Source organism: Anomaloglossus baeobatrachus, chromosome 5 (genome assembly GCF_048569485.1).
Source record: "Anomaloglossus baeobatrachus isolate aAnoBae1 chromosome 5, aAnoBae1.hap1, whole genome shotgun sequence".
In the NCBI taxonomy this organism is placed as follows: Eukaryota; Metazoa; Chordata; class Amphibia; order Anura; family Aromobatidae; genus Anomaloglossus; species Anomaloglossus baeobatrachus.
Window position 1 is genome coordinate 536,677,543 of NC_134357.1, and position 27,607 is coordinate 536,705,149.

General features: G+C 45.5%; 1 protein-coding gene across 2 annotated transcripts in view; it reads left to right on the top strand.

The window, feature by feature from the left end:
- The first annotated feature begins 777 nt into the window (after positions 1-777).
- The window catches only part of LOC142312180 (uncharacterized), a 187,930-nt gene continuing 161,100 nt past the window's right edge, over positions 778-27,607 (top strand). For both annotated transcript variants that reach the window (XM_075351080.1, XM_075351079.1), the window contains exons 1-5: positions 778-833; positions 16,945-17,109; positions 17,239-17,418; positions 17,501-17,624; positions 17,704-17,801. In XM_075351080.1, coding sequence (XP_075207195.1) covers positions 17,032-17,109; positions 17,239-17,418; positions 17,501-17,624; positions 17,704-17,801 — 480 coding nt within the window. In that variant the 5' untranslated portion in view covers positions 778-833; positions 16,945-17,031. The remainder of the gene's footprint in view (positions 834-16,944; positions 17,110-17,238; positions 17,419-17,500; positions 17,625-17,703; positions 17,802-27,607) is intronic.

Here is a 27,607-nt window from a genome sequence, read left to right on the forward strand (position 1 = left end):
TTACCCCCAGTACGAGGAATTCAAGCGCTACAAGCGGCTCGCACCGGACCGAGCACTGAGTGTACACCAGCACAGTGATGCTCGCGAGAGTGGTCAGCATACGTAAAGCACCCGAACGCTATTTTGTTATTTTTTGTGAAGTCTGTGTTTAGGACGACCACAGAACTTCACTGTCTGGGTCCGCTCATCTCTAGTCATCTCTACTCCTGACATGACATCACTGGCAGACACAGATAGAAAAGGGCCCCTGTGCAAAACCTGTAAATGGGCCTTTTCAGTGCAATAACTCATCGAAATACAAATGTACAATTCCACCGACTTTGGAGGTAGAAATGGACCCCCCCAAACCTCCCGGGCCCTTGTGCGGTTGCACCAATATGTCGATCCCTTTCATCACAGATAAACTTCCCCTCATCCAGCACAGCAGAGTCCTGCATACACTGAGGAGCTGATCATGTGACCCCTGACTCCTCCCCTCCATGTGACATCATCACAGGTCCTGGAAGCACAGAGCAGCCATATAGCTAGAGTTGAGCCTAGAATGTATGGCCTCCTTCCAGGTTAGTGGGCGTGGGGATGTTTCCCCCTGTACACTATAATCATGAAAAGGGGGCCCCCTGCACCCCCCATCTAGAGGTTTTACCCCCTTCCCCCGCTTCTATTATAAACAACTGCAGGACCACGTGGACTTAGAAAAATAATGTTTATTCCCTCTGCAAAACATCCGGCTGCATTTTGAACACGCCCCTATCATGTGACAAATGACGTCGTACCTGGAAGGAGCCCGTACATTCTAGCATTTACCATCCAGGTGTGCGGCTCTGCAGGAGGAGGTATGTGGAGATTCCCCATTACTGGGGCATTAATATTTTCAGTACTGGGATTGTTTTGGTGAGTTGTTAGTTTTTATTTTGTCGCTTTCTAAGAATCAGAAAGATTTTGTTCCTTTTCCTCTGAAAGATACAGACGACTCAACTCTGAACACCAAGAAGTGAGGAAAGAAAAATTGCTCTCATGCTTCCACTCCTTTCTTAGCCCCACACACACAGTATAATGTTCCCACAGTATCACCATCCCCCCACACACAGTATAATATTCCCACAGTACCGCCATCCCCCCACACACAGTATAATGTTCCCACAGTACCGCCATCCCCCCACACACAGTATAATGTTCCCACAGTACCGCCATCCCCCCACACACAGTATAATATTCCCACAGTACCGCCATCCCCCCACACACAGTATAATGTTCCCACAGTACCGCCATCCCCCCACACACATAATAATGTTCCCACAGTACCACCATTTCCCCCCCCCCCCCCCCACAAGTATAATGTCCCCACAGTACTGCCAACCCCCACACACAGTATAATGTTCCCTTAGTTCCGCCATCCCCCCACACGCAGTATAATGTTCCCTCAGTACAGCCATCCCCCTACACACAGTATAATGTTCCCACAGCACCGCCTTCCCCCACACACAAAGTATAATGTCCCCACAGTACCTCTATTCACCCCACACACAGTATAATGTTCCCACAGTACCGCCATCCCCCCACACAGTATAATGTTCCCACAATACTGCCATCCCCCAGACACAGTATAATGTTCCCACAGTACCGCCATCCCCCCACACAGTATAATGTTCCCACAATACTGCCATCCCCCAGACACAGTATAATGTTCCCACAGTATCGCCACCCCCCCCCCCCACACACACATTATAATGTTCCCACAGTACTGTCATCCCCCCAGTGATTTCCAATGGGGTTCAGGTAAAGTCTGGGCCCAGAACCCAAATTTATATAAAGGTCTGCTCCTCTATTACTTTGAATTTTGATTATTTTTCTATCTACTGGATAATGAAGTACAAAGATATATTTTTCCTGTAAGATAAGATGGAGGCAGCTGTATATTTCTCTCTCTGTCAGATAATGGCTGCTCTCTCTCTCTGTTACTTGAGATATATGGAAGATGCCTTTTCTGTCTTTTTTTTAAACATTTTATTTGATGAATTAACAAAATAGTTACAGAAATGAAAACATTCTCTGTGAGCTTTTTAACAATTCTCATCCATTTTAAATCTTTTTTCTGTCGTAACACTAAACATGTTGGCGTTTTCAACTTGTACATCAAAAACAATAAACATAAAAATAACCATAACATAAGGGTTCCTTGTTTTACCTCTCTATCCTCAATCTCCGCAACGAGCCATCTAGTTCTCCCCAGCTATACCAGGGTGTATCTTTAAAACGTTGCATTAAATTAGAAATCTATCTTTGAGAATAGTTTTTCTTTGTAAATGTTTTCCATTTTTTAAAAAAAACTAGACATACGTTTCTCTTTGCTATCTTCTGCTTCTAATTAATCCATCAGCATCAACATTTTAATGGTATTTAACACTTCCTTAATATCTGGTGCTTGTTTTGTAAACAATCAAAGTAAGGAGGTGCTCCAGCACGAAACGTCCATGCAGACAGAAATTGTTAGAGATTAAAAAAACATCTTTAATTCCTAATAGATAAAAAACATGGTGAGGATAAAATTTCCTATGATTGACACGTTTCAGACGCTGGGTCTTTAGTCATAATCATAAGGAGAAACCACACTAGTGCGATATAAACAGTCTTGTGAAAGCTAAAAAAAAGAGGAAATGACATGGTCAAAACAATTAATTATGCAAAATAGAGGACATTAAATATGCAAAAGAGTATATACCCTTGGACTTAATAAATATACCAAAGATCAGTCTGTTTGTTTAAACCTGCAGGTTGTCTAGTATTCATATATAGTATCATAAAGGCTTCTTGTTGGTGTAACATTTGAATACGATTTTCACCCGTATTATTGGTTATAATGTGTTTCAGGGCATGCAGTTTAAAATTGCTCAGATCACCACAATGGGCATGTACAAAATGGGATGAAGCACCAGAAAGATTCCTAGAAGTGGGGTTACGTATGTCATAAATATGTTCGGAAATACGGAAATGCTGGCAGCATGTAGGAGCGAATTCCCTGGAACAGCCTTGCGATATAATGTGCATTTGATTTGATGATCATTTACACAGCCAGTCAATGTCATGTCTAAATACTTAATTTGTTCAGAATTTACCAAATAGGTGAAAAAAACATTGAAGGGATAATAATTTAAATAATCTATGAAATAAGGAATGAGATCTGTTCGTCCCTTCCAAACAATAAAGCGGGCTTTACACGCTGCGACATCGCTAATGCGGAGTCGTTGGGGTCACGGATTTTGTGACGCACATCCGGCCGCATTAGCGATGCCGTTGCGTGTGACACCGATAAGCGATTTTGCATCGTCGCAAAACCATGCAAAATCGCTAATCGGCGACACGGGGGTCCATTCTCAATTATCGTTACTGCAGCAGTAACGAAGTTGTTCCTCGTTCCTGCGGCAGCACACATCGCTGCGTGTGACGCCGCAGGAGCGAGGAAGTTCTCCCTACCTGCCTCCCGGCCGCTATGAGGAAGGAAGGAGGTGGGCGGGATGTTACGTCCCGCTCATCTCCGCCCCTCCGCTGCTATTGGGCGGCGGTTCAGTGACGTTTCAGTGACGTCGCTGTGACGCCGCACGGACCGCCCCCTTAGAAAGGAGGCGGTTCGCCAGTCACAGCGACGTCGCCGGACAGGTAAGTATGTGTGACGGCTCTGGGCGATGTTGTGCGGCACGGGCAGCGATATGCCCGTGTCGCGCAACAGATGGGGGCGGGTACCCACACTAGCGATATCGGGACCGATATCGCAGTGTGTAAAGTAGCCTTAAGACCATCATCAATAAATCTCATATAACAATGTATATGGCTTAAAAATGGATTCATGTCAGTATATATGTAATTATCCTCCCAAAAATTCATGTAGATGATTGCTACTGATGGGGAAAACTTAGCCCCCATCGAACAACCAAGCTTCTGTAAAAATAATTTATTTGTGAATCTGAAAAAAGTATTTTGAAGCAAAAATAATGTAGCATCCAAGATGAAATTCTGCAGACTGATAGAATATTGTGAATATTTCTGCATATAATTTTTAACAGCCACCAATGCTAATGTGTGAGGGATGGAAGATGTTCACAAAAAGTAGTTGATTGTAGGTTACAACAAACTGGTGAGCTGAAAACCCTTTTTTTCTCTACTACATTGAGTTTGGCTTGTTTTGTAAGCCAGAGTCGCAAAATGCATTTTTTAACCGATAGTATTAACACCGTGTACTGCTTTTGGAATGAAAAACTGCTCTTCCCTCTCTCACCTCTCAACTTGTGGCATGGAATAAACAGAGAAACGGATCTTTTGGGAGTTTGATTCCCCAAGTCTTGTCTATCTATTTGATTGTATCCTCCCAAAGTTTTGCTATCACCGGACATTAACAATTTATATAAATAAACCCTTAAAACATCATTTTATTGGTAAGCTTAAAACATCCACAATACACACAATGTACAACCTAAAGTGCACAGGTGGAGAAGGGAGGAGGGTAAAGAATAAAAACCCTAAAAGTAAGCCTCCCTCCTGTCCACTACCTCACGCGGGGGTTGGCACCCTAAAAACACGATATGGCGCCCCCACTCACCGACGGCTATCCTTGAACTGCCCTAAGTCACCCTAACGGCAGGTATGAAAAAGTGCTCAAAACTGATAAAGTGCAAGAGTGCGGATAGCCAGTGAGGTATAAAAAAGAGGATCGTGTATGTCAAATTGCCTCGTGCCCGAATTACCTCACATTGATAGATAGGTGAGGTGGGTATGGCTGACTACTCCCTACCTCAAGCGGGGGTCGGCACCCTAAACAAACGATACAGTATGGTGCCCCCACACCACGATGGCTACCCCTAAATGAGTCCCTATTGCACCCTGTCACTTTAGGTTCTACATTGTGTGTATTGTGGATGTTTTAAGCTTACCAATAAAATGATGTTTTAAGGGTTTATTTATATAAATTGTTTTTTCAAAACCTTCCCTTCACTTTAATATATTATCACCGGACATTCCCATAGGCAATGTATCAGGTTTTCTTTGTGGAGGTGGTATTTGGGGCAGCTACTTAGATAGTGTACTGGGGAGTTTGTGTACCGAAGGTCAAAGGCGTATATAGCATTGTGCATTAGTTGAATTGCATTTCTCGCTATTGTTCGTTAACCACCACTTTTCTCGCAGTTAACCATCCCCTGAGTATTTTTTCTTGCAGACCCTCAACTTCAAATTTATTGTTCCACTTTCCCCACTCCGTTCTCTTTACCTTGATAGTATTGACTCCGTATTTTGGCCTATAGTGTCGCCAATGAGATCTGGTCCTTTCTTCCACCTAACAAGGTATCAAATCCGTTTCTAATTCCCAGTGTCCCCCAGCATTTCATTATGGATGAGTAATGGCTCACCAGTTGTCTGTACTGAAGGTGTTGTTTGTTAGATAGCGAGTATACGGCCAACATTTCTTGCCAGTTAAAGGCCCTGCCCTCTTCTAGATTTAGTAAATCTCCTAATTTTTTAGTTCCCTTTTGTTTCCATTCTCCAAAAAACTTGTTTTGTTGTCTCTGTTTAAAATTGATGTCTTCCCAGAGAGGAATGTGTTTTGAAAGATTAAATGGTAATTTATATAATTTCCTTATTGCTTTCCAGGCTCCTCTAGTGTCAGTTAATAGGCAACTGAGTTTAATATGTGACGGGAGTTTCTTCGTTTTCAAATGTAATATTGTAATTAGATCTCGGGGTTTTGCTAGTTTTTTTTCCAACTGAGTATTGGAAAAGTACTGAGTGTTGTATATTCAATCTTTGATGTGTCTTGTCAAGGCTCTCGTCATAGGCATTTGCATCCCTCCTTCCTGTTTCAATCGGGTCAATTTATGATATGAAATTCTAGGTCTTTTGCCCTGCCAAATAAATTTGAATGCCTTCTGAATTGTGTTTACATCCGTGTATTTTAAAAGGACTGGAATGGTTTGAATTGGGTAAAGTAGACTCGCAAAACTTATCAAGTGCATACGTCCAAATAGAGATAGCGGCAGGGTTTTCCATCTCTCTAGTTCCCTAATTATTTTTCTATCAATGGAGGGTAATTAAATCTATACATGGCTAAAGAGTATGTGCCAATTTTAAACCCTAAGTATGTGATAAACTGCGTCACCACTTCTATGTTCAAAAATGTCTTTGTTCTCCGCCCTGTGGGTCTTAAGAATAACAGCTGGCATTTATTTATATTTATTTTGTAGCCCGAGTAGGCTCTGAAAGATTCAATCAGGTTTAAGATGTGCTGTAACTGTTTTTCCGGTTCTGCTAGAAATTAAAGCATATTATCAGCAAAACAGGTCAGCTTTATTTCTCTGTTTCCCACTCTTATCCCTGTAAAATGTTCACATTTTAGAAATTCATATGTATAATATAGAGATACCTATATGTAAAAATTTGCGCTGAACCACAACAATATATTGAGGAATAATGTTTTATTTTGTTTTATTCTCCACTCACACCAAAAAAATATATAAACCCTACTAAAACATCACATAACATAAAGGACAAATATACAAGTACTTGATTATGATTTAAAACAACTGAATATAAATCTCAAGAAAGGGTTTTATATGAATCTTTACAAAATACACAAGAGCCCATAATACAGATGAATAATAATTTGTGTTACTACACCACAGAGTCCTCAAATGTCACTATGAGTCACGCACTTCACATAAGCTGCAGTTGTCTTTATAGGGTTAAATATTAACAACACATCTAGCGCATTACCGCTAGATGTGTCCAAAATGTAACAATTCAGCAGGCAATGAAAGTCTCTGCACTATATGTTTAGTTTTTCAGTGCAAAGGCTCCAGCAGATTAAAGACAACTTTTGCGCTGTGGATTTTATAGTGTGCCTGAATACAAATTTACTGCATTTCGGTGCATTTTTGGCTGCGTTTTGCTGCGTTTTTGATCACTGCATTTTTCTGTGATTTTCCAATGCATTGCATGGGGGGAAAACGCATGAAAGAATTGACATGTCCATTTTTTTTAAGCTCAAAAATGCAGCTGAAAAAAAAAAGTTGTTTGCGAACAACAAAAATGAAAAGTCATAGGGGCACTTTGCACACTACGACATCGCAGGTGCGATGTAGGTGGGGTCATGTTGAAAGTGACGCACTTCCTGCGTCGCTCTCGACATCGTAGTGTGTAAATCCTAGATGATACGATTAACGAGCGCAAAATCGTCGTAATCGTATCATCGGTGTAGCGTCGGCAAATTCCATAATTACGCTGACGCGATGGTCCGATTTTAATCCTCGCTCCTGCGGCAGCACACATCGCTGTGTGTGAAGTCGAAGGAGCGAGGAACATCTCCTACCTGCGTCACCGCGGCTCCCCTCGGCTATGCGGAAGGAAAGAGGTGGGCGGGATGTTTAAATCCCACTCATCTCCGCCCCTCCGCTCCTATTGGCCGCCTGCCGTGTGACGTCGCAGTGATGCTGCACGACCCGCCCCCTTAGGAGGCGGTTCGCCGGCCAGAGCGACGTCGCACGGCAGGTGAGTGCATGTGAAGCTGCCGTAGCGATAATGTTCGCTACAGCAGCTATCACAAAGATATCGCAGCTGCGATGGGGGTGGGGACTATCGTGCTCGGCATCGCATCATCGGCTTGCGATGTTGTAGTGTGCAAAGTCCGCCATAGACTTTGCTGGGGAAGTAAAGTCATGCAGCTTTGAGCCCAAAAACGCCGCGAAAAACGCTCAGTGCGCACATAGCCTTAAGGTCCCCTCCTACCACAACTCTAATCTCCTTTTCCAGTAGTATCTGGCTTTCCAGGTATTGGAAAAATATTTCATTATTGGTATTGGATTCATAAAGGTTGTACAATTTTAACCATCTCCCCAGATGGATCAAAGTCAATTTTTGCCATCTGCCTTCTTTGTCATTCTCGTGCTCAACTATGCTGCATTTGGCCTCTTTGTGAATTCAAATTAGTACTCCCGCTTTCCTATTCTGTGACAGAGAACCAGAACCTGTCCCACCCACATTTTCTTCCTCCTCTCAAAGTCTTTTGTTGTTAGATACATCTCCTGTAGCACGGCTATGACTGGTTTGAGTCTTTTTTAAATGCCTCAGCACCATCATTCTCTTTAGGGGAGATTGTATCACCTTTACGTTCCAAGTTATAATTTTCATTGCGAGTATTTGTACCTGAACCCCTGTAAACTTTATTTACATGGAACTTTTAGCTATTCAAAACTTAGCTATTTAACTTTTTAATACCCCTAACCCTGCTCTAACCAACAGTAAGATGTACCGTATTTTTCGTTTTAAAGGCGCACCACCAAATTTAGAGATAAAATAATAAAGGTAAAAAAAAATAAAAATGGGGTCCGTCTTATACTCCGGTGTTGTCTTAACGGAGGGGGGCAGCAGTGCTGAAACGGGGTCACAGGAAGCAGAGATTGTGCTGGCAGCGGCGGGTCAGTTGGGGTAACGGCGGCAGGTCAGTAGAGGCAGCGTGTCAGTGGCGGAAGCAGTGACAGTGGGTCAGTGGTGGAGAAGGCTGTTGCGGTGAGTGTCCCTGTCAAATGATAGCGCCTGGAGCGGCTCATGCGCAGATGGAGCTCTCATCCAAGGGCTCCATCTGCGCATGCGCTAACTCTCGGCACCATCATTTGAAACTGGGACCGTGGACACACTGGGACAGCTGCCGCACAGCCACCTGCCTGCACACATAGAGTGGCAGCCAGCAGGCCACCCGCCCGCCCACCCACCCACACAGAGAGGCAGCCAGTCTCCAGGAGAGAGAGGCAGCCGGCACCCGGCCGCCCACACGCAGCCACAGGCACCCGGCCGCCCGAACGCATCCGGTCCCTGCACAGACAGCTCCCCCGGTAAGCTATATTCAGATTTTAGGATGCACCCCTCATTTTCCTTCCAAATTTTTGGGAGGAAAAGCGCGTTTTATAATCCGAAAAATACAGTAAATTTCTTGGACTTCCTTTTTATGCGCATGTATAAGGGACTCTTACCTGTCCCAAAAATGTCTCCCCTAATTGGTATCTCTGGGATACAGTTACCGGCTTTCCCTTAGCTCGCATTCTCCCCTTCATTTTTGTTCAGCCTTTCTGTTTTTCCCCAACCCCCACTTCCCTACAATTCTACATTCTTGCAAAATAATACTTTTACCAAAGTGCTTTCTAAAGGAAAAATAGTTGGTAATTTGTCATGAAAAACGAGAGCATATATCGACATGTCATTTACATTCTGGATGTTAAAGAGAGAGGGAGGGAAAGAAAAAAAAAAAGAGGAAGATTAGACGAGGCATGAAGATCAAAGCAATATAGAGAATCATACTACACTGGACGATCTCCCAATGTCCCGCTTCATCCCTTCCCCTTCTTCGGTCCACACCATGTCCCTCCGTTCTCTCCCATCCGTCCGCTAGTCCTGTCTTTTGGTGTTATATTTCCCGGCATTTTTCTCAGGTCTCCTCCTGGTTGTCGCCTCTTGACGCTTCAAGGGTTGTTTTCACATATTCAGCTAGATCTGGCGCCATGAAGGTTTTCATGCCTCCTCCTGGTGCGAAAATCTTTAGGACTGCTGGAAACTGAAGGGCGAATCTCAGGGGTTGGACAAAATAATGGAAACACCTGGAAACATCAACAAAAGTTAGTTTAATATGGTGTAGGTCCACCTTTTGCGGCGATTTCAGCCTCAATTCTCAGAGGTATGGATTCATACAAGGTGTGAATTGTTTCCAAAGGAATTTTAGCCCATTCTGCAATTAAAACACCCTCCAGTTCTTTGAGTGATGATGGTGGCGGAAATCGACGTCTAACTTGAATCTCTAAAATCGACCATAAATGCTCAATAATGTTGAGGCCTGGGGATTGTGGGGGCCAGATGAGATGCTCAACTTCATTAGAATGTTCCTCATGCCATGCTTTAACAATTCTAGTTGTAATAATTGGTGCATTATCATCCTGAAAGATGGCGTTCCCTTCGGGAACAGTGCTTGAACCATGGGATGCACTTGGTCGCCCAAAATGCCTAAATAATCTTGACTGTTAATTCTTCCATGAAGGGATATCATTGGCCCGGCGGATCTCCACGAAATAGCACCCCAGATCATCACAGAACCTCCGCCATGTTTTACGGTTGGGAGAAGGCAGTCTGGATGTAATGCTTATTTCGGCTATCTCCAAACGTACACTCGGCCGGAATTCGGAAAAGGGTAAACGATGATTCGTCTGAGAATATCACGTTTCCACTGCTCGAGGGACCAATTCTGGAGGTTTCTACACAACTCTAAACACTTGGACACATTTGTCATTGAGAGCAGCGGTTTTCTAATTGCAGCTCTTCCGTGGAATCCAGATTTATGCAGCTCCCGACAAACAGTTTTCATGGAAACTGGGTTCTGTAGGTCTTCATTGAGCTCAGCAATAATTTTTGGAGCCGTGGTCTTGCGATGCTCTCTGACAATTCACTTTAGAGTCTGACGGTCTCTCTCAGTCAACTTTGACTTTCGACTGGACCTGTGCTTTGCTGTGGACGTTTTTCCTTCTCTTTCAAATGCAGTCATTACTTTTGAGACAGTACCTCTTGACACGCCAAGCATTCGGGCACTTTCTGTTACACTAGCACCTGCCATACGAGCACCAACAATTTGGCCTCTTTGAAAATCCGAGAGGTCTGCCATTAGTATCAGGTTCTCATCAATGTTCTTACAATTCTGCAAAACAAACAGTTAATTTACATACACATAACACAAATAATCAACTACAAAACATTAACATATGTCACGGTTTGCATGTTTATAACATGTTCGAAGATTATGATACCAAAACGTTAGGTGTTTACATTATTTTGCCCAACCCCTGTTTTCGTGCCTCCTCCTGGTGTGAAAATCTTTAGGACTGCTGGAAACTGAAGGGTGAATCTTATCTTCTTTTTCACCATGTCTGAACAGAGCTCGCTGAATGCTCTTCTTTTTTTTTTGTTACTTCCACTGAGTAATCATTGAATATTAGGATTTTATGTACTCTTACAAAAATTGGAGCCGTTGCTTTCCTGTATTTCTGTAGCACATTGACCTTGTCAGCAAAGTCCAAAAAGCGTGCAATAGCAGGTCTAGGTTTTAAAGGGGCCTCATTCTGCTTTTGAGCTGGTGGACCGACTCTGTGTGCTCTTTCAATCTTTAACCCCTTCACCCCCGGCCACTAAAACACCCTAATGACCAGGCCATTTTTTGCAATTCTGACCAGTGTCACTTTGACAGGTTATAACTCTGGAACGCTTCAACGGATCCTGGCGATTCTGACATTGTTTTTTCATGACTTATTGTACTTCATGTCAGTTGTAAATTTAGGTCGATACTTTTTGCGTTTATTTGTGAAAATTTAGGAAATTGTGCGAAAATTTTGAAAATTTCGCAATTTTCAAACTTTGAAAATGTATGCCCATAAATCTGAGAGATATGTCACACAAAATAGTTACGAAATAACAGTTCCCACTTGTCTACTTTACATCAGCGCAATTTTCGAAAGAAATTTTTTTTTCGTTAGGAAGTTAGAAGGGGTCAAAGTTCATCAGCAATTTCTAATTTTTCCAACAAAATTTACAAAATAATTTTTTTACGGACCACATCACGTTTGAATTGACTTTGAGAGGCCGAGGTGACAGAAAATACCCAAAAGTGACCCCATTCTAAAAACTGCACCCCTCACACTGCTCAAAACCACATCCAAGAAGTTTATTAACCCTTTAGGTGCTTCACAGGAACCAAAGCAATGTGGAAGGAAAAAATGAAAATTTTACTTTTTAACACAAAAATGTTACTTTAGCCATAACATTTTCATTTTCACAAGGGAGAAAAGAGAAAGTGCACCCTACAATTTATTGTGCATTTTCTCCTGAGTACGCTGATACCCCATATGGGGTAAAAATCAATTGTTTGGGTGCACGGCAGAGGTTGAAAGGGAAGGAGCACCATTTGAATTTTTGAACGCAAAATTAGCTGCACTCATTAGCAGACGCCATGTCGGGTTTGAAGACCCCCTGAGGTGCCTAAACAATGGAGCTCCCCCACAAGTGACCACATTTTGGAAACTAGAGCCCTCAAATAATTTTTTTAGATGTTTGGTGAGCACTTTGTACACCTGGGGGCTTCACAGAAGTTTATAACGTTGAGCTGTGAAAAGGAAAAAAAATTTTTTACCACAAAACTGTTGCTTCAACTAGGTAGCTTTTTTTTCACAAGAGTATCGGGAAAAAATGCAACATAAAATGTATTGTCCATTTTCTCCTGAGTACGCAGATACCTCATATGTGGTGGAAATCAAATGTTTGGACACACGGCAGAGCTCGAAAGGGAAGGAGCGCCATTTGAATTTTTGAACGCAAAATTAGCTGCACTCATTAGCAGACGCCATGTCAGGTTTGAAGACCCCCTGAGGTACCTAAACAATGGAGCTCCCCCACAAGTGACCCCATTTTGGAAACTAGAGCCCTCATATAATTTTTCTAGATGTTTGGTGAGCACTTTGAACACCTGGGGGCTTCACAGAAGTTTATAACGTTGAGGCATGAAAAGAAAAAAAAAATGTTTTACCACAAAACTGTTGCTTCAACTAGGTAGCTTTTTTTCACAAGGGTATCGGGAAAAAATGCAACATAAAATGTATTGTCCATTTTCTCCTGAGTACGCAGATACCTCATATGTGGTGGAAATCAAATGTTTGGGCACACGGCAGAGCTCGAAAGGGAAGGAGCGCCATTTGAATTTTTGAACGCAAAATTAGCTGCACTCATTAGCGGACGCCATGTCAGGTTTGAAGACCTTCTGAGGTGCCTAAACAATGGAGCTCCCCCACAAGTGACCCCATTTTGGAAACTAGAGCCCTCAAATTATTTTTCTTGATGTTTGGTGAGCACTTTGAACACCTGGGGGCTTCACAGAAGTTTATAAAGTTGAGCTGTGAAAATATTTTTTTTTTTTTTACCACAAAACTGTTGCTTCAACTAAGTAGCTTTTTTTTCCACAAGGGTATCAGGAAAAAATACACCATGAAATTTATAGTGCATTTTTTCCTGAGTACGACGATACCTCATATGTGGTGGAAAGTAATTGTTTGGGCGCATGGCGGGGCTCAGAAGAGAAGGAGCACCATTTGACAGCAAAATTTGTTTGAATCATTAGCGGATACCATGTCACGTTTGGAGACCCCCTGAGGTGCCTAAACAATGGAGCTCCCCCACAAGTGACCCAATTTTGGAAACTAGACCCCTCAAGGAGTTTATCTAGATGTTTAGTGAACAGAAGTTGATAATGTTGAGCCATGAATACAATTTTCTTTTGTTTTACCACAGAACTGTTACTTGAACCAGGTAGCTTTTTTTTTCACAAGGGTATCAGGAAAAAATGCACCATAAAACGTATTGTGCAATTTCTCCTGAGTACGCAGATACCTCACATGTGGTGGAAATTAATTGTTGGGCGCATGGCGTGGCTCAGAAGAGAAGGGCACCATTTGGCAGCAAAATTGGTTGGAATCATTAGCGGACGCCATGTCACGTTTTTAGACCCCCCCTATGGTGCCTAAACAGTGGAGCTCCCCCACAAATTACCCCATTTTGGAACTAGACCCGTCAAGGAATTTATCTAGATGTTTAGCGAGCCCCTTGTACCCCCAGGGGCTCCACTGAAAGTTGATAACGTTGAACCGTGAAAATTATTTATTTTTTTTTAATTTTTTTTTTATATTTTTGCAGCAACAAGGTAGCTTTTTTTTTCTTTTTACAATGGTATCAGGAAAAAATGCACCATAAAACGTATTGTGCAATTTTTCCCGAGTACGCAGATACCTCATATGTGGTGGAAATCAATTGTTGGGCGCATGGCGTGGCTCAGAAGAGAAGGGCACCATTTAGTAGCAAAATTGGTTGGAATCATTAGCGGACGCCATGTCACGTTTTTAGACCCCCCCTATGGTGCCTAAACAGTGGAGCTCCCCCACAAATTACCCCATTTTGGAACTAGACCCCTCAAGGAATTTATCTAGATGTTTAGTGAGCCCCTTGTACCCCCAGGGGCTCCACTGAAAGTTGATAACGTTGAACCGTGAAAATTATTTATTTTTTTTTTTTATATTTTTGCAGCAACAAGGTAGCTTTTTTTTTTCTTTTTACAATGGTATCAGGAAAAAATGCACCATAAAACGTATTGTGCAATTTTTCCCGAGTACGCAGATACCTCATATGTGGTGGAAATCAATTGTTTGGGTGCATGGCGGGGCTCAGAAGACAAGAAATGCCATTTGACTTTTCAAACGCACAGACGCAGTGCACGGTGGCACGGTCGGATGAGATACAAAAAGCGCTGGGGATACGGAAAAAAAAAAAGTCACGCCAAAAATTGAGCAGGGATGCTGATCCGCGCTCAGCGGGACGCACGGACAGATGCGATAATTTTTTTTCGTATCCCCGACGCTTTTTGTATCGCATCAGTCCGTGCGTCCCGCCGAGCGCTGATCAGGGATGCACATAACGGATCGGCATCCCTGCTCAATTTTTGGCGTGACTTTTTTTTCCGTATTTCCGATGCTTTTTGTCCTGCCGAAAACTGACCACGGATGCAGATACGTTATCTGCATCCCTGATCAGCGCTCGGCGGGACGCACGGACGCATGAGGTGTAAAAATGGACAGGGGATAGAGGAAAAAAAAGAAAAAAAAAAGTTATACTCACAGTACCCAGAGGATTAGCAGGAGGAACAGCTTTACAGGAGCAGCAGGCAGGAAGTTGGACAGCTCAGCAGAAGACCCAGGAAGAAGGACCCAGCGATGGAGGCAGATGTGATCGGGCCAGTGAAGACCTCGGAGGACCCCTCCGGTGAAGACAGGTAAGGGGACGTCGGGGGGACAGCAGAGGGGGAGGGGGAGAGCAGAGGAAAAGGGAGATACCGGAGGAGCTGCAGAATAGAGATCACGGGGGAGGCCGGCAGATTGGGATGTCGGGGGGCAGATTGGGATGGCGGGGGGCAGATCGGAATGTCGGGGGGCAGATCGGGATGTCGGGGGGGCAGATCGGGATGTCGGGGGGGCAGATCGGGATGTCGGGGGGGCAGATCGGGATGTCGGGGGGGCAGATCGGGATGTCGGGGGGCAGATCGGGATGTAGGGGGGCAGATCGGGATGTCGGGGGGGCAGATCGGGATGTCGGGGGGACAGATCGGGATGTCGGGGGCAGATCGGGATGTCAGGGGGCAGATCGCAGGGGGGCACGGGCAGGGGCCATTACGGGAGCACGCAGGAGCAATCACAGGAGCGCGCAGGGGCTGCAAGGTGAGCACAATACTCACCGCTCCTGCTCCTGCTCCACGTGACAGCAGCGGCAGCAGCAGCGGTGGCGTGGTACCACTAGTACCAGCCAGTGCTGCACACTGCAGACATGTTGGGGGAGGGTCCCCAGACCAGCACAGGCCTGGGGAGGGCGGCCACCAGCAAATCAAACCTCCCCACTGCACACTGATTGGAGCGATTGCGCATCATAGCACGATCGCTCCAATCAGTGCTGCAGGGGCTGGGGGCGGCATGTTTGAGATCCACCTATGATCTGCTGTACCTGCTACGGTATCTCATAGCCGGATCTCACAGTATCGCACTATTTCCAGCATTTTTTTTACCGAAATCAGTGCAAAAGATGTGGTTGGCGGTTCAGATTTGAACAGCCAATCACATCGATCGTCGATGGGGGTGGCGATGCCACCAACTCCTGGGGTGAAGCAAAGGTCCCCTGCTGTAAGAAACAGCAGGGGACGTCATTTGAAAGCCGTTCCTATGGCCACGGCAATCAAATGAACTTTAGGCAGTAAAATTACGTCTCTGGTCGTTAAGTCACGTTAAAATAGGATGTAATTTTACTGCCCGCGGTCGTGAAGGGGTTAATGGGGTTTTCAGTCCCAGGGCTGCTGGCAAATCCTCTCCAAAGATCCCCATTAGTTATGCCGGGGTAATGGATTCTGTAAGACCTATAATCCTCAGATTATTTCCCTTGGACCTATTTTCTAAGTTCTCTACTTTATCCAGTAGTTGTTGGCTTACTTTTGTAACTTTTGCAAGTTCTGATTTCAGTTCGTCCACCTCATTTTCTGCAGCATTGATTCTAGTTTCTGCAGTGTCCAGCCTTGCAGCCTGTTGTGAGATGGAAGCTTGCAGCTTCTGGAGGGCTTCAGCAACTGTCTGCTCTAGCGAATTCTTTAATTCTGGGGCCAATTTATTTGCAACCTCTTCTGCCAGTGATTTACATTGCATTTGGCTCTCAGTCACATTACACTGGTTATCCTCCACCCTTTGTTTGCTGGGAGACTGTAAGCTGCAGGAGCGTCTCTGCCTGTGTGCTGTGCTGCCTCTGCCATCTTATGCCTGAGGTTTCTTTGGGCTCTAGGGGATTGTGTAACCTTGGTCCCGAGCTTCTGCACAAATCTCTCCTTAAAAGCTGGAGAGGTCACCGGAGGGTCTCACCCGCAGATGAGGAGTATGTTTATTTGTTTTTAGCGCAGGAGGCACGGGGAGCAGGGGCAGAATGTGGAGCTCTGCTTACCCTCTGTCGACCATGCACACGCCGGAACCGGAAGTCCGCTCTCTGTCTTTATCAAGAATGGAGGATGTTCTCTTTCTTTTTTCCTAAAACTGATAAAAAAAAAATTCACTGAAAACCATTTTTATTATTTTTCGTGTTTTTTTTTTTTTTTTTGATGAGTGAATTGTCTGAGGGGGTACTTAGCTCAGTTTAGCCTATTGCGGTAGTTGAGTAGATGAGTGAGAGGCGGAGACCCCTTTACTATCACATCTGAGTGACGAGTGCAGCGAGTAGCCGGAGTTTATGACATTCCAGTTTTTAGAACCTGAGAATATAACATCTACACCTTTTATCTCCTTATATGTTTCCTTTTATTATCTCCAGCAATTGTCTTATTACAATACAGTATCGGATATTGGATCCTCTCAGCGAAGATCTTCTATAGATAAGGCAATTTTGACCTTTTCAAGGATGGATGTGGACAGGGAAAAGATGGCAGAGAAGATATTACACCTCACCCTAGAGATCCTCTTCCGGCTTACTGGAGAGGTGAGAGATTCTGATGGCGTCACATTACATCATTCTTATCTATGGGAATAACAGATGGACAGAACTGGAGAGGTGAGGACTCTGGAAATGTCTATAATGAGATTTATTAATGTGTCTCTCCATAACCAGGATTACACAGTAGTGAAGAAGACCTCTAATGAGCGCTGTCAGGACCCTGTGTCTGAGGGATGGGGAAGACCCCTGAGCCCAATCACGGGGCCTCCAACTCACCCCCTGATACAAGAGGACATCAATGACCAGAAGATCCTAGAACTCACCTACAAGATGATTGAGCTGCTGACTGGAGAGGTGACACTGCTGGGAATGCTGGGACATTATACAGTAACGCTATGAAGGGATCGGGGGATGATGGTATCATTGTATGTGTCAGGTTCCTATAAGGTGTCAGGATGTCACCATCTATTTCTCCATGGAGGAGTGGGAGTATTTAGAAGGACACAAAGATCTGTACAAGGACGTCATGATGGAGGTTCCCCAGCCCCTCACATCACCAGGTAATAGACAGGACTAAATATACACGGCCTATAATTATTTGTATGTAAAGAATTCAGTCCCTGTATGTGTTTCCTCCAGGTCTATCCAGTAAGAGGACAAAACCAGAGAGATGTCCCCATCCTCTTCTCCCACAGGACTGTAAACAAGAAGATCCCAATGTTCCTCAGGATCATCAGGTAGATGGAGAGAAGGTGTCATGAATTCTCCCTATGATGTGTAGACGGCTGTGAAGGTCTTGTGCTCAGTCTTGTTTTATCCTCCAGTGTTATTTATTTTATACTTGTGTGATAAGAACGGTGGAAATGGCAGGTTTATAGCTTATCCGGTCTGATGGGCGTCTTCCTTTTAGCGTCTGTTCCACCTCCCTGTTCATAAAAGTCCTATGCTGTGCCCACACTAGGGAAGAGCAAAATGCATCTGTGCAGCCGGTGAGTCTACTGGGCAGGCGCGAGACTTCATTCAGCTATTTTGGTGATGTAGGTTACATCATCTACATCAATCAGAGAAGAGAAACGGATGCCATGAGGAGGACGCCCATTAAACCTGACCAGCCTCATTTAAATACAGCGCAGGACCAAATTGTTGTGGCATTTGTTGAGATTCTAAAAAAAAACTGGTGACCGGTTCTTTATAAAGGCGTCTTAAAGTATCCTTTTAGTACATTCGTTTTTGTGACCTGGGAAGGCAACTACTCTTGATGTAGACTATCCCACAGATCTATTGTTCTTTTGTTAAAGGGAAGGTGTCGTCCAAAAAAAAAAATTTTCAATAACTGAAAAAATGTAAAGTATTAATGTTTTAATATTTTGTTTAGATATTAATTGTTTTTAATTGAGCAAAATATAAAAAAAAAATAAAAAGATTGATATTTTCAACTGTTAAACACTAGGGGGAGCAGCTTCTGAAATCCTACAGAAATCTTACTGTAGAAATAGCCTGGATTACAGCTGCAGTAAAAGTGGGCAGAATCTGCTCTCCTGTGTGTGATGTCACAGCTCCCCCTCCCAATCTGGGTGTTTCCAAGGGATAACAGAGAATGTAATTTAGGATCACAGTGCGGACCCATTTTGCTGGCGACCAGAAATATCTGAAGTGTCACCAAGGACAGCAGGAGTATCACACAAGACAGGATTAGATACCCAGCTCAGCAGGCAGTATCACACAGAAGAGGATTAGCTACACAGCTCAACAGACAGTATCACACAGGTATAGGATTAGCTACACAGCTCAGCAGGCAATATCACACACAGGATATGATTAGATACAGCTCAGCAGGCAGTATCACACAGGAGAGGATTAGATACACGGCACGGGGGGTGTCATTGGAGACGGTAGCAGCAGTGGTGGGGGAAGGGGCGCCAGTAATCACGCACTGCTCTGCATGCACGCTCGGGTCCGGGGCTTCTGCTGTTGCTGTTCGGTGGCTCGAGCGGTGGACCGGACCCTGGGACTCGAGCAGCGCTCCTCACCCATGAGTGAAACGGGGATGGTATGGTTAGGGAGATTGTTCGTGACGCCACCCACGGGTCGTGGTGATAATGGCACCACCGCTGCTGGTAACGGGGATCCCGGGAGAGATGGTAGGGTGCAGTTGAGATGTTGTCCCCTCCGTGGGCAGGGGTTGGTGATCCCGGGGCCCGATGGTGTAACGGGGGAGGCAGGGTTGGTGAGGTGCAGGGTTGCAGGGACAGCGCGGTGCCGGACGGCACTGGTGTACTCACTCAGACAATCACTGACAGAGTCGTAGGTAAACCAAAACGGCCGGATGGACGGGTCCCGCAGCCGGCTGCAGTGTTGTTGTTGTGCTCTCCCCGGACGGCTGATGGTGGCTGTCTTTCCCTGCACCTTTGAGAATGTTCTTGACTTCTGTGGTTGCCCACCGGTAGTCCGCTCCCCGGCGTATAAGTGCCGTAGGAGCCCGTATTGCCCGCAGGTGCTGGCCCTTGGATCTCTAGCCTGTGGCGGTGGCTGTATATCCTCTCTGGGTGGACGGTTGCCTTCAATCGGGACTTTAGTAGTTGAGAAACCCCTGTCACATTCGGATTTGTCTATTGACGGCGGCTCCAAGCCTGGTCGGGGTCCGATGGCCCTGCCTGTGTGCTTAGCTTCACTCCGTTCCCCGGTCCGGTACCGGCGGGCCTACGCCTGACCCCAATCCTTATGGCTCTGCGTGTGGAGTTCCACCAACTCCTGCAGACGGCCACCACCGTCTGCCAACCTTGCTGTCATTGCTTGGGCTCCAACCCAGACACTTCAAGTGCTCACTCCTCTCACTTTCACCTCCAAGACTGAACTGTCACTTTTCCCGCCTCCAGGCCTCTGAACTCCTCAGTGGGTGGGGCCAACTTCCTGGCTCCGCCCCACCTGGTGTGGACATCAGGCCCCAGAGGGAGGCAACAAGGGTTTTTTGTTTGGCTGATGTAACTGCCTAGGGTGGGGGTGTCTGTGTTGGTATGTATGTGACTACCTGGCTAGTCCAGGGCGTCACACTTGCAGCAACTGCAGCAAGGAGAGTGGGGGGGGTGTCATTGGAGCATTGGAGACGGTAGCAGCGGTGGCGGTGGGAAGAGGGGCGCCGGTACTCACATGCTCTGCATGCACACGCACACAAACACACAGCTCTGCTGCATACACGCCAGCAGCGGCGGGGGGGGGCGAGGCTGGGTAGAGCGGCGGGAAGGGGTGTCATTGGAGACAGTAACCGCGGGGGGAGGGAAGCCGGTCCGGCGTCCCGTACTCACACATCTTGGTGGTTGACAGGGTTAAAGTGGAGCAAATAGCATACGCTGTGAGCTCCACAATGATAGCGCTGATCTCCTCCCTCTGCTGTGATCTGTACAGCCCAGGGGGCGCGTCCAGGTCACAGCAGACGCCTTCTCTAATGTTACTAAATGGGGTCAGAGCCCGACTATCAGAGTCTATGCCCAGGGGGCTTCCATAAAGGAGGTAAGTGACTCGTTACAAACACCAAATCCAAGATAGCAGCCCCCAGTGCCTTCAGTAAAATTAGAATGAAATAAAAACTAAATAAGCAGTGATTTTAATTTTGTATTAAAAATACTTGATATCATAATCACTATTTTTAATACAAAAATAAAAAAACGCGCCACCCTACCTTTAACGAAGGCTTGTCTGCTCAGTAGATTGAACCTACCTTTGTCATATTGAGGAGGTTTTACATGAAACGGCTTTTTACCATACTTTTTTTTTGTATGGGCCATGTATGTACTTGTAACGTGGAGCAGGGTGGTAGTCGTGGGCGAGGAAATAGTCTGTCGCACCCCGGCACGCTACATGAAAATGGAGGTCCTGGCTAGGTGTGTGGTGTTTCACTCCAGAGGGTATATGCATTGGCAGGCCGCATGTTGCCGGTGGTTTTGGCTGGCCAGGACCTGATGGTACACAGTTCATTGAGGGAGACCACAAGTTCATAAAAAACATTGTTTTACTGAACGTTAACTTGGTAACAACAACATACATAAGATGGCAGACACAAATCTTCTTGCACATTTCAATACCACAGAGGATCATTAGGCACACAATCATTTTAGTCGTTCCAACCTCCATAAGGCCTTTTTTTCCCTTCACTATCCAGCCTGGCACCACATCACAGTCCTTGGAAGTCATTCTCCTCCTCAAGCAGTCCCACGTCTATTCCCTCCTAGAGGTATCGCCAATATGGCTGGACCAAACTATAAGCTACTGAAGACGTCTCGGGGACACTCGCTTAAGGCTAGGTTCATATTTCCGTTGTTTTGCATCAGTCACATGCGTTGCTTGACGCTTGTGACTGATGGGTTGTACAACAGATGACAAGAATAGAATTCATTGTCGGACTCCGTTGTAAAAGAGAGAGGGATCAGCTGATCGTTCACAATAGCCGTCCGGCTTTTGAGAGCGAACAGATGATCTCCCGGCGGCCGGCTAATGAGACCGATCAGCTGATCGCTCACATCAGTCGGCCGCCGAGAATGTGTGCGGACGGCGGAGTGCGAGGTGGGCGGAGCCGAGCGGGGCCATGTGTGCGGGCGGTGGAGTATTTACACACAGTTTGTCCAAGTCACCCTATAACTTTTTTGAATCATATATATATTTTTTTTTCTTAAACTTTTTTTGTATAAACCAGTACAAAATGCAAAAACACATCCCTCCCCTAACTCCCTCTCCCCTTTGAAACCAATGCAATGAATACAATGACATTGCCAAAAATTATTGGTTTGCCAAGACTTGGATACAAAGCATATTAGAAACAAAGGTTGCCCACATCAAACCTATATAGTACATACAATGAATCAGACAAATCAGAGTATCCACACATTTTAAAATGAGCCCCTAAACAGGTATACAGGCCCTTCTCTGTACACCATATCCCTTCTACTCAGGTTAGACCTGGTAATAGAGCTGGTCCATGTCAAGGTCAGTGGTGCTAAATTCGGGGCGTCTAACCGTGGAGCCCAGATATCCCCAAATATCTTGTAGACCTTTCTTCTCTGGTACACATATTTCTCCAATCTAAGGATATTATTCAGATGATAAACCATTTCTATAATAACCGGTGTTTTTCCAGTATGCCGCTATGATTTTCCGCGCCTGGTATAGAATATGTGTGTGGCGCCCTGGACAAGCCAGGGGCCACAGAGCACAACACCCACACACCCCACACTCCCGGTCAGGCACACCGAAGTCAGACACAAACCCTTGTTGCCTTCCTCCAGGGGCTGATGTTCACACCAGGGGTTGGGCCAGGCGGTTGGCCCCGCCCACTGAGGAGTTCACAGTCCTGGAGGCGGGAAAAGCAGGCAGATAGAGTTTTGAGGTGAATGAGAGAGGAAGGAAAGTGGTAGTGGAGCAACTATCTGACAGCGTCCGCGTGTGTGGCCCGGGCGGTGCAGCAAGGTTGGCAGACGGTGGTGACCGTCTGCAGGAGTGGCCTATCAGAGTCTACCGTAAGGACTGTGGACGGGCGGTGGCCCGGCGGTACCGGACCGGTACACAAAGAGAAGTCAGCATCATCTGGCAGGGGTTTTACGGACCCTGGCAAGGCTAGGAGTCGCCGTGAATTTGCCAAATCCGTCAGCGAAGGGAACCTCCTGGGTTTCCCAGCAGCCAAGTCCCGACAGAAGGCAACAGTCCAACCATGAGAGGGAAACACAGCCACCGCCAAGGCTACCGTTCCCAGGGCCAGAGCCTGCAGGCAAAAGGGGCTCCTCCGGCCCACATCCAAGCTGGGGAGCGGGTTACCGGTGGGAACCCATTGGAACCATTTACCGTACATAGGTGCAGGGAAAGGCAGTCACCATCAACCTGCCGGGAGAAACAACACCGCAGCCGTCTGTGGGACCCGTCCATCCAGCCGTGTGTTTTACCGAGAACTGTGTCCTCATCATTGGCTGAGTGAGTACCACCGTGCCGTGCGGCACAGCGCTGCCCCCGCGACCCTGCACCTCACCAGCCCCGTAACCCGCCTGCCATCCATCCCTACCCCCTCACCGGGCCCCGGGACAACCAACCCCCTACCCACGGAGGGGAGAACTAACAACAAAGCTGCTCCCTGTCACCGCTCCCGGGATCCCCGTCCAGAGCAGCGGTGGTGTCACCAATATCACCTTATCAAATCAATTATAACAACCCAGTATCTCCTTAAATGCTTGGTAATTCCGCGAGATGTATCAGATTTGCATCCGGGGAAGTACACTTCCAGCAAAACAAATCTAGTTTCACCCCTAGTTTAAATAAAAATAACGGGGTCCTATATACCCTATGTACCAGGAACACTTGCGAGAGTCTATGTGCTTCACTAACAGAGATCAGGTGAATGTTTTTTATTATTGCATCACATATTTCCATGCATATAGGACCTACATCTTTCTGCCACTTCTCCCTAAGGGGGCAAGCTTCTGTTCTGTATTTGGCTTCCTGTATGTACATATAGTATAGAGAGACTGCACCCTGTGTTGCTCTACCGGTAATAGTTTTGTATTATTAGCCTGTTCTTCACATGCATGCCTAAATTTGTAGATATTGGAAGAACCTGTTGTTTGGTATATCAAGTTCTTCTCTAAACTTATCAAATGTTTTAAAGCCATCTTCATCATATAGTTGGGTTAGCTACCGGGCCCTGGCAGATGCCCTATCCCTCTCTGTGGGTGGTTGTCTGCTTTCAGGACTTTGGTTGGGACAGGACCTATAATCCTGCCCTCAATTAGTTAATTAGCTAGGCCGTTGGTTCTGGTCCTGGCTTCAGGGTTCAAGTACCCCCTCTGTGCACGGTTTCCGGGTCGGTTTCTCCGGTGTCGGTACCGGCGGGCTCCAATCCTGTCCCGGTCCACCCCGGATCTTCGGCTGCCGTCTTCCCATCGCCTGCTGACGGAGACCACCATTTGCCACCTAGCCAAGGCACCAGGTCTCCAACCCCGGCACCTGTCAAATTGAGCCTTTCCGCCTGCTGGAGCTACACCTAGCCCCAGCCTCACTCCTCTCAACTTGAACTTCAGACTTCAACTGTTCAGCTTTAACGCTAGACTTGAACTCTAAGCTTAACTGACTGTTTTTCCGCCCCGGGCTGTCTAGACCCCTAGGTGGGCGTTTCTCATCCACCTGGTCCGGCCCACTGGTGTGCCTGTCTTTCCCTGAGCGGGGTGGCTAGGGTTTCAGGTCGGCTGTGTGTAACCCCGTGAGGGAAGGTGTTGTGCGGGGGCCTACTCTCTGTGACTCCTGGTTTTGTCAGGGTGTCACATCTGCAGTGAAGTGTTCAGTTGGCTAGGCCTGCCGAGGGGTATGAGCCTCCCTGGTCTGCAGGCAGCCTGCTGCGTCTGCTCTCTACAGCATCCAGGCATAAACCAAGTGGAGGGGATGTTACACTGTGCCTGACAGGCTGCTTTCACACTTCCGACGTTTTGCATCAGTTGCAATCCGTTGTGTGATTGATGCAACGGATGCGTTGCAGATAGTGGCACAACTGATATGACTGTTGCTGCAAAAAAAAATCTGTTGTTTTAGGGGTTTTTTACTGTTTAACCGGCAGCAATCTATTGTGAACGATCAACTGATCACCCGACGACCGGCCACCGGGCGATCAGCTGATCGTTCACAATATCCGTCCGCCGTCCGATTAGCTGATCGTTCACAATAGCCGTCCGATTAGCTGATCGTTCGGCCGCCGAGAGAGAGTCATTGATTTCAATGATTAAACACAAGAGCAGAGCATGCGCAGTGAAAATAAAAGGATTCTGCCGCTCAAAAAAGTTACGTGCTGCGTTCCTGCTGCTCGACAGTCAGTCTTTCCACGACTGATCCGTCACGCGGCGGATGCAACGCAAGGCCATCAGTCGCAATCCGTCGTCCATACAGGTCTGCAAAATATTTTGCAGGATACCGAATTTCCTCAAGGTAACAACGCAAGTGTGAAAGCAGCCTAAACCTAATAAACCACTATGGAAGAGCAAAGGTAAAGTTACAGCTGCAGTAATTTCTTAAGGCCACAAACTAAAACATTATCTCCCCTGGATCCTCATTCCTGGGGTGAATGTGAAAACCTGTGCAGGTTGCTCTGCTGCAGCCCCCCTGCAGAGCTCAGTAAATTTAGATAAGGTATCCTTTTGTTGTTTTTTTTTGTTTTCCTCAACAGTGAGTAAAGCATTGCAGGGGTTAAACCTGCTAATTCCTATTGCAAGCTCAGCATTGAAACTGCATCCTACCATCTAGTGGCCATTTTTTATACTGCATCTCCAGGATTGAATGTCAATGCTCAACTTTTATATATATGGCCAAAAGTTTTGAGAATGACACCAAAATTATTTTTTGACATGATCTGTTGCCCTCTGGTTTTTAATTGTGTTTGTCTTATGTTTACATCACATACAGAAATATAATTGCAATCATATGATGAGTACCAAAAGGTTATATTGACAGTTAGAATGATTTAATGCAGCAAGTCAATATTTGCAGTGTTGACCCTTCTTCTTCGGGACCTCTGCAATTCTCCCTGGCATGCTCTCAATCAACTTCTGGACCAAATCCTGACTGATAGCTGTCCATTCTTGCATAAGCAATGTTTGCATTTTGCCAGAATTTGTTGGTTTTTGTTTGTCCACCCGTCTCTTGATGATTGCCCACAAGTTCTCAATAGGATTAAGATCTGGGGAGTTTCCAGGCCATGGACCCAAAATCTCTATGTTTTGTTCCATGAGCCATTTAATGATCACCTTTGCTTTATGGCAAGGTGCTCCATCATGCTGGAAAAGGCATTGTTGGGTGCCAAATTGCTCTTGGACAGTTGAGAAGTTGCTCTTGGAGGACATTCTGGTAGCATTCTTTATTCATGGCTGTGTTTTTAGGCAAGACTCTGAGTGAGCCGATTCCCTTGGCTGAGAAGCAACCCCACACATGAATCGTTTCAGGATGCTTAACAGTTGGCATGAGACAAGGCTGGTGGTAGCGCTCACCTCTTCTTCTCCTAATAAGCTGTTTTCCAGACGTCCCAAACAATCGAAAAGGGGATTCATCTGAGAAAATGACTTTACCCCAGTCCTCAGCAGTCCACTCCCTGTACCTCTTGCAGAATATCAGTCAGTCCCTGATGTTTTTTCTGGAGAGAAGTGGCTTCTTTGCTGCCCTCCTTGAAACCAGGCCTTGCTCAAAGAGTCTCCGCCTCACAGTGCATGCAGAAGCACTCACACCAGCCTTCTGCCATTGCTGAGCTAGCTCGGCACTGCTGGTAGTCCGATCCCGCAGCTGAAACAGTTTTAAGATACGGTCCTGGCGTTTGCTGGTCCTTCTTGGGCGCCCTGGAGCCTTTTTGGCAACAATGGAAGCTCTCTCCTTGAAGTTCTTGATGATGCGATAGATTGTTGACTGAGGTGCAATCTTTGTAGCTGCGATACTCTTCCCTGTTAGGCCTTTTTTGTGCAGAGCAATGATGGCTGCACGTGTTTCTTTAGAGATAACCATGGTTAACTGAAGAGAAACAATGATACCAAGCACCAGCCTCCTTTTAAAATGTCCAGTGGTGTCATTCTTACTTAATCATGACTGATTGATCGCCAGCCCTGTCCTCATCAACACCCACACCTGTGTTAATGGAACAATCACTAAAACAATGTTAGCTGCTCCTTTTAAGGCAGGAATGCAATGCTGTTGAAATGTGTTTTGGGGGTTAAAGTTCATTTTCTTAGCCAATATTGACTTTGCAAGTAATTGCTGTTAAGCTGATCACTCTTTATGACATTCTGGAGTATATGCACATTGCCATTAGAAAAACTTAAGCAGTAGACTTTGTAAAAATTAATATTTGTAGCATTCTCAAAACTTTTGGCCATGACTGTGTGTATATGTATGTATAATATATATATATATATATATATATATATATATATATATATATATATATATATATATATATATATATATATATATATGTATATGTATATATATATATACAGTTAGGTCCAGAAATATTTGGACAGTGACACAAGTTTTGTTATTTTAGCTGTTTACAAAAACATGTTCAGAAATACAATTATATATATAATATGGGCTGAAAGTGCACACTCCCAGCTGCAATATGAGAGTTTTCACATCCAAATCGGAGAAAGGGTTTAGGAATCATAGCTCTGTAATGCATAGCCTCCTCTTTTTAAAGGGACCAAAAGTAATTGGACAAGGGATTCTAAGGGCTGTAATTAACTCTGAAGGCGTCTCCCTCGTTAACCTGTAATCAATGAAGTAGTTAAAAGGTCTGGGGTTGATTACAGGTGTGTGGTTTTGCATTTGGAAGCTGTTGCTGTGACCAGACAACATGCGGTCTAAGGAACTCTCAATTGAGGTGAAGCAGAACATCCTGAGGCTGAAAAAAAAGAAAAAATCCATCAGAGAGATAGCAGACATGCTTGGAGTAGCAAAATCAACAGTCGGGTACATTCTGAGAAAAAAGGAATTGACTGGTAAGCTTGGGAACTCAAAAAGGCCTGGGCGTCCACGGATG